Here is a 16,250-nt window from a genome sequence, read left to right as displayed (position 1 = left end):
GACTCTCTTCGGCAAATTGTGTGGTCTCTAACAGCTTTTCTGTGAGCTGTGCAGAAGCGTTACGGGCCAATGCGCCTTTGACGAACTTGTTGACACTGTTACGAACGTTTGGAGGGACATCAACGATCTCAACAAGTTTAGAAACATAACGGCCATATTGGGTAAGTCGTTTAGGCTTATCAGGAGTCTTTCGAAAGTCTATGGTATGCTCCTGAGCCTTTGGAGGCGTTCGTGGTCTCGCTATCTTTGATAATATCATTTCAGGATTCTATGGTACTATCCCTGTCTCTTTGAACGCAGATAGGATAGTAGATTCTTTGAAAGCTCGCTTATGAAACTCTTCGAAAGAAGCGAGGAATTCGGTCTTTGAGAAGTCTTTATCCCCTGTTCGTATAGCAGCGTCAATAGCCTCGCTATGATAGTGCTTCAAGGGCTGAAAGATCTTGACATCTAATGGCTGAGCAAGATGAGTAGTATGCGGAATAAATGCGAAAGGAATAATATTCTCTTGCTAGCAATATTCCACAAAGTCATATTCAAGATGACTATTATATTCATCACATAATAGAAGACGTTTGGCGCCTTTTGTACGTGTCTTGGTGTGCTTATTGAAGTGTCTAGCCTATTCCATCTGAATTTGATCGTTTGAATAGCCACTATCACTTATAATAAGCAAGATTCTTTCATCCAATTGAGGGATAATGAAGTTGTACGTAATTTGCGTACTAGGGAGAATAATAATAGGGAGTACTATAAATCCTGTGGCAGAGATACACTTAATTAACGAGATATGAACTCGATTATCTAGATCTTGTAAATACTGCCTTTCTTTAGGCTGTGTTATAAGGATCCAATAGGCACGTCCACAGCCTGTACGATAGCCTGTCTCATCCATATTGTAGATATCGTCATCGAGAATGCCCCACGTTGAACGAATGCTTCGAATTCGATGAAACCAATTGAGAATAGCTGCAGGATCATGACTGCGTTTGCGCTTGATAGCAAGAGGCTTTTGTTTTTGTTTATGAAGTTCAGAATGGCGTTTAATGAAATTCGTAGGCTAATTAAGGCCCACAGTAGGGGGGGGGGTAGAGGATTCAGTGTGATTCGTGCGCAGGATCGAATTGGCAAAACCTCACAGGAATTTCGGCCTAGGGGCTATTCCAAAGTCCTCCAATAGCTGGATATGCTGTATAAGCGCCTGTTCCTCATCTGGAGCAAGCTTCTTATTATGTCCGCCGGCCTCACTCTTGCTAGGGATCCCATGGAGCCTCCTACGGAGCGCCCATGGAGATACATCGAATTGTCGCGCAATATCAGCTATGGCGCGTTCAGGATTGCTTTGCCACGCGCCTATGGCCTCTTGAATGCCTGCCTCTTTGTCTGAATAGGATAGAGCCATTTTTGGTTGAGTAATAACGCGTTGAAATTGAGGAGTTGATATTTCGAGTGGATTTGCGTAGCGCTTGTGATTTGCGTAGCGCTTGTGGGCACGGCTAGTAGTACCTGGCTGAAGTTTCGTAGCACGCTGCTAAGCAAAACAGGCCTTAAACGAGACAGCTAAGCTTTGAACAGCTAATCGGTCGGTTTGTCCAATCAATATGGACAATGGTCTATGAAGCTTCTAGACACTGATGTGGCGCTGTATCTCAACTAGTCGCTACTAGCGCCGTGCTACGAATATTACTACGTACGTACTACGTAGTATGCCTCCTACCATAGTACACGTACGCCAACACAGCTCTAGTGCGACTAACTAGCATGGTGCTAGTGCCGGAGCTTCAAGATTTGTGCCGACGCGTTTCTTTGGCGCTAAATCAGAAGACGCGTAAATTGACCCAGAAGCACTTCACCCCCCTACGCCTAAGCCCTGGGCACGGTACCTGAGGCAGATAATCAATAAAAAGAGATCTCACGAGGTGACAAAAATGCTCACTAAGCCACCACCTTAGGCCATGTCTTCCTCGCCGCCATCATTACCTTCGTCGTTCGATCCTGCGGTGGAGCTCCACACAGAGCCGAATCTACCCGACCCTCATCTGGCGGAATCAGACTCCAATCCGGAGGACTTGGAAGCCTTACACATTCAAGAGGAGGAGCTCAAAATCGCTAAAAGCAGTGCGGGAGTGGTTATACAGCATAGATCTTGGGAGCTTCTGGGGACCTTGTGCAGCTCAGACGTCTACAATCCAGAAACACCATCGAAACCCACGACTACTCGGAGATCGCTTCCTGCAGATGAACAACGGCTGACTCTACCAGCACCAATGCCTTTCTCCTCTTCGCCTGGTCTATATCCTCAGAGCTCCCCACCACTAGCTGCTGGCCAGAAAAGGAAGCTCTTTCAATCATGGGAGCCAGAAGAACCAAGGAAGAGAAAGACGCTGGGTGGATTTCTTCTTGACGAAGGGGATGAAGGGAGTGTAACAGTGGCAGACCCGAGAAAAGAAGAGGCTGCTACTTTGAACACAGAAACTGTTTCTGTAAGCCCGGCTGTTACAGTATCCAATCAAGACCTTGGAAAGGTGGCTATACGGTCTCGAAGTCCCAGCCTACCTCCGCTGCCAGAATCAGATACGTGGAACCAGTTGACACACACTGTCCCAATCCGAACAAGCTCAGGCAAACTACTCAATGTTACGCTACGACCAAAGTCCAAGCAACTGTCATACGAGCAAACGATTGCCCAACGCTCCACAACAGCTCCAGGTCGAGCAAAGAAGTCCTATTACGGTATCGATATCCATAGATTGATGAACGAGCACAAAAGTCGCGCGGACACCGAAACTGCGTGCCAGGAGGTGGACCAACGAGACTTGCCCTACGCGTCGATAGAGCGTCCTGTCGGAGCTACAAGCCATCACAAGCAAGGCGAATACCAAATGTGGACCGAGAAGTACCGTGCACGAAAATTTACAGATCTTATTGGTGACGAGCGCACTCATAGATCAGTGCTCCGGTGGCTAAAGTCCTGGGATCCTATTGTCTTCCCTAGGAGCACAAAATCCATAGCGAAAAGGAAGCACCCGTTTGGTGTTTCCGATCCTCGAATACTAGATGAAAATGTTCAGCATCGCAAGATCTTACTGCTAACCGGACCACCGGGGCTGGGCAAGACTACGCTGGCCCACGTCTGCGCCAAGCACGCTGGCTACGAGACGCTGGAAATCAATGCGAGTGATGAGAGGAGTCGAGACGTGGTCAAAGGCAGAATAAGAGACGCCGTAGGAACAGAGACCGTCAAGGGGATTGATGTTGTGAAAGGCGACAAGAAGACCAGAAAAGCTGGGAGACCAGTTTGCGTCGTTGTAGACGAGGTAGACGGGGTTGTAGCTGGAGTGAGTGGTGGTGGAGGTGAAGGAGGGTTCATGAAAGCGCTACTCGACTTGATCCAATTGGACCAGAGGAACACACAGTCTGCGGGCGACACGTCTTACGGACCCAAGAAATCGAAGAAAGGCGATAAATTTCGACTTCTAAGGCCAGTCATACTCATTTGTAACGACCTCTACGTGCCAGCTCTCCGCCCTCTCCGGACATCCTCCTGTGCAGAAATCATCCATGTTCGAAATACACCTGTCGAGAAGGCAGTTAACCGGCTCACGAGCATATTTGAGAGAGAAGGAATATCAAGCGATGGAGACGCAATCCGACGACTATGTGAGGCCAGTTGGGGCACAGCAGGTCGTAAGCAAGGACAAAACAACAGTGGTGGCGTCGGCGAGGGCGACATAAGGGGGGTATTGGTGCAATGCGAATGGGTTGCACACAAGCTACGCTCAACGTCTAACCATGCCAAAACACCACGTCTCACCAAATCCTGGATTGAGGAAAATATCCTCAACTCTGACTCCCAATCGTCATGTGGCCGCAGTCGCGGAGGCACCCGGGAGATCCTCGAGCGAGTATTCATCGAAGGCGCCGGCCTCCCCAATCTCCCTACCAAATCATCAGCCGAGGATGCCAAAGTATACGCCCAGTCAAACACAGCGCCCATTGGGATTTCAGAACTTCGCAAGCGCGCCGCAGTAGCTTCCATCCGTGAAATGGTCGACACGCTAGGCGACCATGACCGACTCACAACCGACTGCTTCACAATCTACCCAACCGAGTCCTACCAGGACGACCCCTACCTGACTAAACCAATCGCAGCGTACGACTGGCTGCACTTCCACGACATGCTCTCGAGCCGCGTCTTCAACGGTCAGGAATGGGAGTTGGATCCCTATCTCAGCCAGAGCGTGTGTGCCTTTCACCACCTGTTCGCAGCTGTGAACAATGAGAGACAACGTGGTTGGAACGCCGACCACAGCGCTTCAATTGACAAAGACGCAGAAGATCAATCTCATCCTTTTTCAGGCCCGAGAGCGGACTTTGCGGCGTACGAGGCTGAAAAGGCGAATCGAGCTATTATCACAGAGTTTCAGTCCAGCTTCTCAGCTCCCCTGCTCAGGCTATACAGATCCACAGATGCGATTGCGGCGGAGTTGATACCCAACGTGACGAGAATGCTTGCGCCGGAGGTGAAGCCTGTGATTGTGGGTGGGAGTGGCGGGCAGAGCAGCGTTGCCAGTGTAAGGAAGGAGAGCGAGAAGACGTGTGTCAAGATCGCAAGTCGGGTGATGAGTGGATTGAACGTCGCGTTCGAAAGAGTTCGAATCGAGGTCGAGGGTGGTGGGGCGCATAGTCATGCTGGGTTTGCGCTGAGAATGGAACCGTAAGTCTAGCATCACCGCATCCTTGAACCCTTACCTGCTTCATTGTGTTTGTGCTAACGTGCATTTCTTCGCCAGACCCCTCGATTCGCTAGCAAGGTTCGAGTCCACCAAAACCACAAGCAGCGGCGGTCCCCCTGCACCAGTCCGCTACGCTGTACGCCAGGTCCTGGACCAGGAACACCGCAGAGACATTCAGCGGATTCGCTCCGAGAACCGCTTCGCGCGTGCTACTGGCCAGAACAGACTTGACGCTCCACATACAGGGGACGACGACGACAACAAAGAAAACGCAACTGACACCAGCGTCAAGAAAAACGTCACCGCAACAGCGGGCAAGCGGGACTTCTTCGGCAGGATCATCAACGAAGCGCGACCGGGTTCGGCTGGACGGGGAATGGAGAGCGCGGCGAGTAAAGTTGTCGCGAAAGCGGAGGAGAGGGTGTGGGTTAGCTTTCATGAAGGGTTTTCGAACGCGGTGAGGAAGCCGATCACATTGAGGGAGTTTTTGGATAGTTTTTGAGGATGGGAGGGTGTTTTGCTCTTGCGCGAGACGGGAGAGGAATGAGTAGAACGGAAGGGCATTGGTGAGGGACAATACCGGTTGGGAGAGGGTGTAAAGGTGCAGACATCGTAGCAAAGGTGCACTGGAATACAGGAATGGAAAGGTTGGTGATGCGATATTTGAAGTCCTAGTTTGGGTGTCAAGCGGATGGAGGACTACACGTCTGGTCTCTGACTATCTATATGACAGTAGGTCAGCTTCACGAGCAAGCGTGCCTCGAGTATCGGATACATCTAACTACATAGCGACTAAGTTAGCACAATTTCAGCCAGCTTGATCAATGCGCCAAGACTGACCGCCGAGCAGAGACAGTGTGTCCTGGTGAACTGCGGTCTCTTGCGCTCCATCGACCTTCTAGGCTAAGAGGTGGTATGGCAGTCTACTCGAACCATGCCACCAACGGCCCATGCCACCCGAAGCTATGGTTCTGGTTGAGGAAACCGTACATGCTGTTCGACGAGGCAGGATCTGGTGGCATAGCTAGACAATCCGAGCCTCTTTCGGAAACGCGCGTCCCTATCTCAGCCATCAGGTTCAAGCAGCATATTGGGAATATTCAAGAACCGCGGAATGGGGCCGGAGGCGCAGGGCGTCGTTGGACATCGTCCAGATAATCTCGTAAAGAGTATGGCATAATGACGTGATGTACCGAAGAAGCTATGCATGCACTTCCTACGGTGCACGATATCGTAGATGGTTTTGGTAACGGTCGTGCCGAGTCTGACACTCGAGCTCAGCTAGAGGTTAATTCAGCCACACGTCGTTCGATCTCGGGAACAGCTCTGAGCTGCATGTCGAGCTCCTCCTTCTCATCCTCGAGTTCCAATCGCCTCTCTGCATTAAGGTGGGTGAAAATGTATCCACCTTGTCCATCGAATTGCAGAATGCGACTGTGGTATTTCCATAGACTCCTTCTGTGACTGACAGTCATGAGCGTAGTTCCTAAGCTCTTCGCGGTATCGTACATCTTCTTTTCGACTTCCAAAGTAACGCTGCTCGTGCATTCGTCAAGAATGGCATATTTCGGTTTATGGTAGAATAGTCGGGCCATGGCAATGCGCTGCTGTAAACCCCCTGAAAAAACATCACGCCATTCCTCAACCGCATCCCAGCCTCCTTGACGATCGACAATGGATTCAATCTCCAGAATCTTGAGGATCTGAAGGAGATCATTCTCGGCAGCCTTTTTTGCACGGAACTCGTAGAGCGAATCGGGGTAGATGATCTGATCGCGCAGAGTCCCACGTGAGAGATATGGACGCTGGGGAATGTAAAAGATGTCTTCGAAGCTAGGCTTCTTGACTAAGCCCCCATAAACTGGCCAGAGACCACCGAGTATGCGGAAGAGCGAAGACTTCCCGCACCCGTTCGGACCGACGATGAGAAGATGGTCGCCAGGTTGAATAGAGAAGGTCAGCTTCTTCACGAGAACGTCTCCGTTGGGCGACACAATAGGCACTTCAGTAAACTCGATACTTTCACTTTCGATAATCTCGCCACGCCCAGTCAGAACGGCTGCGTTCTCCTCGGTTGAAGCTGACGAGACTAGTTTCTTCTCAAAATGACCAGCAGTCACATCGTCCATAACATCGAGAAGGGCCGACACCCTCGAAGTGTATCCTGCGAGCTCTGTGATCTCCTTATAAGAGAACATGACCCTACCAAAAGCGTCTGATGACGACAAAAGCATTCGACGGTTGGTGACGAAGCTTTCTGTTCTTTCACCCATATTCTTCAATGCCTGCCCGGGCACTTTGAAAAAGACCGGCACACTGCAAAGGACCAAGCCCAATGCACCCCAGAAATATTTGATGACGAAATCCTCCATGAATCCATGGTAGAACCGACGCCGTAAAATGCGATTGACATGTTTGATGAGCGTGAAATAGCCCTTATCGAGAGTGTCCTTCTCCGCCTCCTGACCATGATACAATGCAATTTCCTCGCTGTAATCGATCAATCGAGTATGCTGAAATCTAAATTCGCCTTCCAACCGAGCCTCATCCGCCACGTACTTGCCAAACGGCGGTGTTAATGCTCTCATGACATTCGCCGAGATTTGCACCAGCAAGCTCATCATGAACAAGCCCTCTCCGCCGACGCTCTTTGATAAGGAATAATTGTAGATCACCATGTCAAGGATCGGCTTCGCAAGATTGGAATAGAGCTCTGCTAGGCTGTTCGAGAACCGGGAGATATCAACGGTTATTAGCTGATCTGCATTCTTTATTCGGTCATCTAGGGCGGAAAGAGTGTAGAACGTCATGTGCGAAAGGTATTTCTGGTGCACGTGGTTCGTGAGTCGAGTTCGGTATTGAAGAGAGAGTTTGCATTGGTGGTATTGAAGCTGTAGGACACTTTAGCACACAGGAAGAAATACTGGAGGGATAGCGCTACCATTGAGTTTGTAAAAGTCGCTGGGACTGCCACCATCATCCACCAGACGAGTCCGAGGAGGAACTCGCGGCCTTTGCCTTTGACCAGACTGCTGACGACCTTCCCGTCGAGCTCAGCGACGTACAGACTCAGCATGGTTCGCAGAACGAGAAAGACACTGTGGCTGACGAGCAGCCTCAGTTCTTTGCTCTTGACACCGGGTATAACAATCTTGAGCAATCTGAACAGGCTGCGGAAGAATTCTCGATTTATCTCCACCCTCTTTTTGCGACCGCTGTCCACATCCCCGGTGCTAGGCCGGCTGCGAATCTCGGCTTGACGACGGGTGGCTGCTTTCTGCTCAGAGATCGCATTGTGAATTCGATGGATGAGTGCTAGGAACAGGGTCAAGTACACGGTCCTCGAGATTTTTGTGCGGTGATGCAGGTAGAGATGTGTGAGCTCTGACAGCAGCTGCTTCACAGATCGACCAGGCGGGAGCAACTTCGATTGCGGAACCATCTTGCTTGCGCTCTAGAGTCAGGTTGCATACATATCGAGAACAGAGAAAACTTCAGGTCCCCGCTGCGAGTCACAGGTTGAAAGTCCGTTACGGAGGATGGCGCATGTGAAGGACGCCCGATTTTGGACGTCTTTTGCAAGCCGAGGTCCGCATTCAGCAGGTCAGTCACACACTCAGGTCTTTGAGATTGCAGGGAAAATCGGTTTCTGGATACCTGAAAGGCGGATCATGTCTTGTATTTGGTGGGAAAAGGTTTGTTTGGCACATTTCACATAGATTAAAGGGAAGCGAACATGTAATGCTGTGTTCTATATCCAGTAATACGGCTCTCTGAACCATCATACCATTCATTATCTATCCACTTTTCCCTCCTCGACTAATCTCTTGACCTTGTGAAGTAATATCTTGCTCTGCCTCCCAAGCCTATACCTCCCATCTCTGTCTGGCCTTCTTGCCTTCAGCATAGCCCGCCGCTCTCGGTCCTTCTCCTCCCTCACCATCCGTCTTGCTTCGGCTTCAAGCTGCCTTTGTTCTGCCATCTGTGTCTCCTTCGAATAACTTGATCGCTTGGGTCGTGCCCGACGGCGACGTTCACTGACATCGTCTGTATCGTCCTTGCTATGTCTCGGAGCGTTCACTGATGGAGCGGGGCGGTCTAACATAGCTTGTCGATCGGGATGTAAATCTAGGCTTGCAGGCTGTGCAGACGACGTCTCTGGCTCTTGGTGCCGGTATATATCATTAGAGCCTGACTGCTCTTGTGCCTTGACTTTCGCGTAGGCCTTCTTGATTTTCGCTTTCTGGATCAGGTCATTCTTGATTTTCTGAGCTGCCAGCCGTTAGCATCTGCCTCGGATGCAGATATTAAACTCCAGACGCACTCTTCCGACGATATGTTCCATCGGGTAAATTCGCAGGTCCCACACTGAATCCCTTTCGCTTCTTCCTCGGAGCCTCTTCGTCTCTCATTTCACTATCTGTATGAGGGCGCTTCAGAGCCATGGCGGTCTTAGCCGTCAGCTATAGTGGTTGGCACTCAAGAGTGCAACAGGCTCAATGGAGGGGAATGAGCAATGCACCTAGGGTATTGTTTGGTATGCCTGCTCTGTGCAGTTTGGGTGGTGGTGTGACGAAGTTTGAGTTCTGCACGCTGCACGCGGCAAAACAGTGAGGGGGAAAGTTGGAGGTGGCTTGGGAGTATGACTCGTTCCAACAACCACACTCATTACATCTTCTCCTTTGTCTTCTTCACTCCCTCCTTGCTTCGCTCCGAAGTTGCACTCCTGATCTTGCGAATGCCATGTTTCTCTCCTAGCAACATCCCTCTCCACGAAAATGCCCGCTGCTCTGCCATTTAGTCATCCGCTCTCCCACTACGCTTGAGATTCTACATCGCTTCACCATTATGGCCAACTGTTGTCCACCGATTGTCAGCTTAGCACCTCGCTTCATTGCTGATACTCGACGACCGTTTGTTACTTCCACCCTCTTTGACGCTACTACCGGCGTGCGTGATCTAAGATATCTCAGACTATGGCAATATATTACGAGCCAGACGAGGAATCGATCGAAAATTCCTCACAAGATTCAGGTATGAGAGCCACGAGACAGGGGAATGGCACTGCCGAGGACTATAAACCCGGATCAGCCGGTGCAAACCGGCATACCATCAAGCAATTTCCACAGCCCAAGCATGAAGGGTACCGGTTCGAGGTCAATTCTCGAGCTCAATTGATCGAGAGTATCAAACGTGGAGAAAGTCCGACGTGGGTGCCGAATCCAGCACTAGAAGCTCTTTATGCGAGGTATAATCCTTCAGACCACGAGGATCAATGCCAGAGATCCCCCCAGCGGGACAGAACGTCACTGGATCTAGCTTCAAAGGACGTGCAGGCCGCCGAGAGGCAGGGCATGACAAGCCCTTGTCGTGATTTGGACCCGGCCGAGATCGAGCGCCCTCGTTCAGCTCTACATTCTGGCGACTTCTTCGAGAAGCGTTCCTCCGACTCAATTTCATATCCGTTGTCTGGTGCTCCGACACGCTCAACCAGTCCACCAAGAGACTGTGTTGTCTCCTCACCCTCGACCTCCTGGTATGCGCCTGCAGTCCCTGCCTTCTCACAGCGCTCGACAGAATACGATGGTGAGTCTTGGTCAAGACCTCTCATCTCTCGGACGAGGGCCCCGTCTTTAGGGAGCAGTCTCTCTTCGAGCTTCGTTTTCCGTCCTCCTACGAGTCCTCTTGTTCATGCTGCCAGCAACACTGATCTAGATTTCCCTACGAGCTTCAGTACTGCATATCAGCCATCAAGCCCTGAAAGGAGCAACCGGAGGCGTACTCTACCCCCTGATAGCTTTTACTCCTTTCAGCAAGCCTCGGATAGCAGCGCAGCGGTCACGAACTTTAGCAGGCCATTTGCGTCAGTGAGACGACAGTCGTCACTTCCTTATCAAGCCCATCAACCTCGAAGATCCATGACCTCTTTTCCGACGGGTCACTCAGTATCCAGTCCTCAGACGCCTGGATTGCCACGATCTAGGAGACCGTCATTCTCTTCGGACCACTCTCCTTTACAACACGCATCAATGGTAGGTTCATTTGAGGAATCCATTCTCCGTGGCAGGATGTCCACCGCGCCTTCCAAGCCGCTAGACTTTGTTGCCCAGATCGGTGTGCTTGGAAGAGGTGAGTGCAAGCCTAACCTTAGATGTCCCGCTCATGTAACGGTTCCATTTCCTGCCGTCTTCTATAACTATCCATCCATCGGGAAGAGGTCATTTTCGGACGATAGCCCAAGCCCTTATGTTGGCACCATAGATTTGGAGCACTCGCTAAAGCCGGTTGAAGCAAAAAAGGCTCGAAGACGTCCCGCGAGTCCAGCACCGAGCGTAGATGCTCTCATGAAAGATGTCACAGCACCGGAGAATACGCATATTGGGTTGGCCCTTGAACGAAAGAAGCGAGAGAAACATCGGAAACGATCGGCCTCCCCGAAGAGCCCTCCCGGTGGCTGCTATCGTGTCCCTCAACAAGGTCAGCTACAAATTGTCATCAAAAACCCAAACAAGACCGCAGTCAAACTCTTTCTTGTCCCTTACAGCTTGGATAGCATGGAACAGGGCACGAAGACTTTTGTTCGGCAGCGCAGCTTCTCGGCTGGGCCTATACTTGAGAAACCATTAACCGACAAGCCACAAGCTATATTACCTGACCCTTTACAGCATAAATCTATCTTGAGGTACTTGATCCACCTCAAATTCTGTTGTCCGTCCAAAGGAAGATATTATTTGTATGACAATGTTCGGGTAGTTTTTGCAAATCGTGTTCCTGACGGTAAAGAGAGCTTGAGAAACGAAGTCCAGCTCCCAGAACCACGTTATAGCTGTTATAGGCCAGGACGAGAATCTTCGATGGGCAGTGCAGGAGCTAAATTAGTAGCAGACAAGGCGTCGAGGAGACGAAGCTCAGGTTTGGTTCTGACATCTGCCGGGTTTGATGCTATGGATGGATTCACTTTCACTGGACTTGCGACGACATTTCCTGTCGATGGAATTGCACCAGCGCCGTCAACATTTATACCGCTTAATCTTCTTCCCCGAAGCAAGACTCAAACAGCTCTTTCGGAAGTGGACGAAGAAAGGCCGCAAAACGATGCTGCTGCCGGGTTTCAGACTAGGAAGCCTACTTCACGAGCTATAACCGCGGTACTTGCAGCTGAAACCGAGCCGCGTGAACGGACAACGTCTCCCACTCCGGGATTTGTGCTCTCCACAACTACTAGAGCTTCTCAAGTGCCATGGGCAACAGTTGATTTCGGTACGACTGATATTTGCAGCAATACAGTCTCTCGGACTGTGTCACCTACACCAGCTGAATGCGGTGAGGGACTACTTTCCCGAGAGCTCAGGAGCATGGACGTACGGAAATCATCGACCGAGCAAGCTTGACGCAGACAAGAAACATACCATGCTCATGTGGCTTATTTGGAGTAGTTCAAGCAGCTACCAAACGGGCAACGGTGCGAAGCTCGAGGGCATACGCTTTGAATACAGGCCATGGAGCCTGTCTTTCAGTACAGGGTGGCGCAGGTGTGGTGTTTGGTAGTCTGGTGCTAGGGGCAGTGCGAATAACTCAACGGCAAATTGATATGCCCCTTGCTGCAATATACCCATCTGTTTGCTTTCATCACCAGCCGAAGTTTAGACGCTTACTCGAGAGATCAATAGACCAATTTTAACTCTATTAAATCCTAACGAGTTCTATCTTTGATGAAGAGCATCCTCTACCGCTCCTATCAAATCAGTGGACTGATATCTTTGGGCCCCGGTCCCACACAAGCGTTACGCTGCCAATCTCGGGTCTTTAACCAAATGCTCGTATACGATTTCTCCAATGGGCAGCCTATCCGAAACTGGCAACAACAGTTGCAGACCGCTCCGCCTACACCAGTTTAACCTCCCAGAACCATACGATAAATACTGGCATCCCTTGATATCAGAGGCGTGATTTAGGAGACTATCTTGGGTCCTCCACGATGACAGCCACCGTGTCAATGGGGTATGGGCTCAGCATAAAGATTTCATGCCTAATTTCGACCAACACTATATGGCACTTCCTAAATGGGATTGAGTCGCGGCTATGCAGAAGATGGTTGAAATCAGTCTGACATTGTCACGAAAATCCTGCTTGTTTCGTGTCAGTGACATCCTTCGCGGGACTACTTTGTGGCTCTTTATTGGCACTTCAGGAAACCTGTTTTATGTCCTACAAACTGCTACTTGGGGGATTCTGCCCTCCAAAACTACTCCTCTGGATCTGGTGGCACATTCCGAATTTTCGATTCTAGATCTCAGCTGGGAACGCATTGTCCGACTACCAAGCTTTCGAGCCGGATTTCCGGATGCTATTCGAAGATACGGTGTAGAGCAGTATCAGCTCATGTTTGAATTGGGTGTGTGTAACTAGGAATCTCAAATACAAAGTTCGGATGGAATAACTCTGCAGGCGCCAAGGCCCAACAATGGCCTGACTGACTAATGTTTTGCGCGGCTGAGAGACGTTATTTGCGCATCGTGAGGAACAATCCGATCGCAACACAAATAGGGCGGGTCCGTGATAGGCGGAAGACAATCCTTCCACTCTACCATGTATCATATTCTACTTATTCCGGTTAAGTACTTGGCGGAAATCAAGCTTTACCGGACGAAAGCTGCCGCGCGGCGGTCCCGTCCAGTCCATGAGGCAGCCAAGATAATGCCGAGGCTCTTAACCATACTAGTCGAAGAGTACGGAGTCCGAGTGTATCAAAGTGATTGAAATACACTAAGAGATAGCTTGCCAAGATATACACTGTTGACGGTTATGTCATTTGACTTCTCCTCTATAAGCTTTGGGCCTTCTGACGCCCAAAGCAGTGGGGCATTGGATAACCTTGATGCCCAGGCGTCCGATTAGGAAGTCAAAGTGCCCTAGAATAGTGGTCGCTTACTACACAGGGGACATATCAGTGGTATTTCTTGTGACGTTTTAGGCTGGATAGGCTCCAAGCCCAGAGATTCTTGAAATGACATTACAAGGATAATGCTACTCTTGGCAGGTTATCTCTTAGCTTATTTTAACTCCTTTTGATGCACGACTCCGAATGGCCTGCGTTGAGCTGGCGGATGCGCCCTAGCTAATCATATTGACGCAGGAGGTCGTTTGGATGATCGATGATCGGGCTTGCATAATGCATTAGGCCTACATCTAGCCAAGTGGTAGGGGACACCATTGGCGAGCGACCACACCGCAGCGCCTTAACCCAGTGCTCTATATTTTTGTTTTGTAATCAATCCGTTGAACATTTCCAAATCATACGAAAGGAATTCATAAGGACGTATTCCATTATCTACCGATGATGTCAATTGCTCGTCCTTGGCTAAGATACTGGAATGCTTCCGCATTGGCGTCAAAGGTATAAGTAGGAGTACAAGAATTCGCACTTTTGCCATTCAGTGTACACTCAAGACCAAGCATTGAATTAATCAACTTTAAATTCCCTCAATCCTAAACACATCCACAAGACTATCAAAGATGTCCTCTCTCAAACCCCTAACCCTCTACTCCCACCACATAGGTCCCAACCCGTGGAAAGTAGCTTTCATCCTCGAAGAACTCAACCTCCCCTATGACACCAAAATTGTCCAATTTCCGAACATGAAAAAACCCCCCTTCAACACCGAAGTCACCCTGAACGGCCGCGTCCCCGCCATCATAGACCCCAACAACAACAACCTCACCCTCTGGGAATCAGGGGCCATCGTCCAATACCTGATCGACACCTACGACAAAGACCACAAGATCAGCTACCCCTCCTCTTCTCCCGAAAACTTCCTCTGCTACCAATGGCTGCACTTCCAGATGTCCGGCCAGGGACCCTATTACGGCCAAGCGATCTGGTTCGCGAGATACCACCCGGAAAAGGTGCCGTCGGCGGTAGAGCGGTATGTCAAGGAGATGGAGCGGGTGATCGGGGTGTTGGATACGCATCTCCAGAAGGCACGGACCGAGTTCCTGGTCGGGAACAAGTGCACGTATGCGGATCTGGTGTTTGTGCCATGGGCGGTGCTGGTGCCGTCTATTGCCAACGACAGTCCGATCGATGTCGAGGGCAAGTATCCGCATTATGATCAGTGGTTGAAGAGGGTCTGTGAGAGGGAGGCGGTGAAGAAGGCGCTGGCTGATAAGGCGAGGATGAGTGAGACGAAATGAGTGAAATTGTAGGAGATAGGTACGGGGAGAGGATGTATACGTAGTAGGAAGAGAAGGAAAATTGGTCTTGAGGCAATAGAAATAGATTAATAGTATTACTTCCTTCGGATCAATTGTGAGAATGTCTTCAGAAACACCAGCCAACCCGGACACCTTGAACTCTGTTTCTGTCCTTGACATGGTAGTGACGTGACGGCCGCCCCCTCACGACAACAATGCCAATAGCAAATCCCTGAGCGGGTGCAGCTACCTTCAAGTTTCAGGGGCCTTTCCAGCCCACAATCGGAATTACCTCTACATCCACTTCTTCTTGTCTTCGTGAATGCCTGGTTACGCACGATGAGCTCCCCGCCCTACTCTCAACCCCACAGAGCGTAAGCAGAACGATCAAAGACAATTTCTTCAGATCATGGTCAAAAAGACGCTCCTGCGACGGCCTCCTGCTATCATCACCAAAGGGAAGATCCTACTCGTTGTCCAAAAGCGAGAAGCAATGATGCACCGTCGATACATTCGAGCAGTAGACGATCACCCCAGCAGAAGGAGTACGAGAGTTGCGAACAGACTGATCGTGGTCTCTAGGAAAGACCACTTCCTGATTGTGGATAATGAAGTAGAGCATACCGGCACTCTTCACCATGGGAAGTCATGGTAGTCTTGCTTAGAATTCAATCTCGCTTAGAAGTCAATAGAAGCTAGCCGGAAAATAAGAGTTACATTTCCCGTAGGACCTACGCAGTACATTTCCTATGATTTCAGATCATACTTTGAGAGAATGTGGCAAAACCTGTTGACATTAGTGCCTACACACACACTACAGGGGGAACCATAAGTATTTGTAGCACGGGGCTTGAAACACAATATCAAAATCACAAAGTCAGGTAAATGGCTCATACTGTAGTAAGGATAAAGTACCTAGATATCGCCTAGTTGGGACTAGTCTTCTTGTTTAATTGCCTAACGTCCACAGGAATACCCATTAAGATCAATAGGGCTATCTGTACCCGTAGCGTTCGGAGTGGCAGATACTAGCACCGTGCTAAAACTACTTAACTTATGTCATCTACTATAGTACTAATCTTAACTTTGTTAGTAGACTGTGTGGGTCAAGAAGACATGTGATGATGTATGTGCCTTGATGATGTGTGTCTTGACTATTACGGTATTAGGCGGAAATTTTGCATTACCCCCCTGATGAAACGCTAGTATTCATAAACTACGCACTACACAGAATTTGAGTCTAGGTGTCCACGGAATGACCCAAATAGGACTAGTCTCTAAATTCGAGCTTGCATTTCATCAGCATCTGCTTGACATCTT

At 49.8% G+C, this 16,250-nt stretch overlaps 5 protein-coding genes across 5 annotated transcripts; 3 read left to right on the top strand and 2 right to left on the bottom strand.

Annotated features, from left to right (window-relative positions):
- Positions 1-1,955: 1,955 nt before the first annotated feature.
- On the top strand, positions 1,956-5,238 carry EPUS_06344 (uncharacterized protein; the record flags this gene model as incomplete). Its single annotated transcript, XM_007805874.1, has 2 exons — positions 1,956-4,717; positions 4,794-5,238. The coding sequence occupies 2 exons, from the start codon at positions 1,956-1,958 to the stop codon at positions 5,236-5,238; spliced, it is 3,207 nt and encodes a 1,068-aa protein (XP_007804065.1).
- A 775-nt stretch (positions 5,239-6,013) lies between these two features.
- On the bottom strand, positions 6,014-8,178 carry EPUS_06343 (uncharacterized protein; the record flags this gene model as incomplete). Its single annotated transcript, XM_007805873.1, has 2 exons — positions 6,014-7,627; positions 7,678-8,178. 2 exons carry the CDS (start codon positions 8,176-8,178, stop codon positions 6,014-6,016), a joined length of 2,115 nt encoding a protein of 704 aa, XP_007804064.1.
- A 351-nt stretch (positions 8,179-8,529) lies between these two features.
- EPUS_06342 (uncharacterized protein) lies at positions 8,530-9,181 on the bottom strand (the record flags this gene model as incomplete). Its single annotated transcript, XM_007805872.1, has 2 exons — positions 8,530-9,008; positions 9,061-9,181. 2 exons carry the CDS (start codon positions 9,179-9,181, stop codon positions 8,530-8,532), a joined length of 600 nt encoding a protein of 199 aa, XP_007804063.1.
- A 531-nt stretch (positions 9,182-9,712) lies between these two features.
- Positions 9,713-12,127, top strand: EPUS_06341 (uncharacterized protein; the record flags this gene model as incomplete). Its single annotated transcript, XM_007805871.1, has 1 exon — positions 9,713-12,127. The coding sequence occupies one exon, from the start codon at positions 9,713-9,715 to the stop codon at positions 12,125-12,127; it is 2,415 nt and encodes an 804-aa protein (XP_007804062.1).
- Positions 12,128-14,252: 2,125 nt separating this feature from the next.
- EPUS_06340 (uncharacterized protein) lies at positions 14,253-14,930 on the top strand (the record flags this gene model as incomplete). The annotated part of the gene is made up of 1 exon (XM_007805870.1): positions 14,253-14,930. One exon carries the CDS (start codon positions 14,253-14,255, stop codon positions 14,928-14,930), a length of 678 nt encoding a protein of 225 aa, XP_007804061.1.
- Between the last annotated feature and the right edge of the window lie 1,320 nt (positions 14,931-16,250).

This window comes from Endocarpon pusillum (assembly GCF_000464535.1).
Source record: "Endocarpon pusillum Z07020 unplaced genomic scaffold scaffold481, whole genome shotgun sequence".
Classification (NCBI taxonomy): Eukaryota; Fungi; Ascomycota; class Eurotiomycetes; order Verrucariales; family Verrucariaceae; genus Endocarpon; species Endocarpon pusillum.
This window is presented reverse-complemented; position numbering and strand designations above follow the sequence as displayed.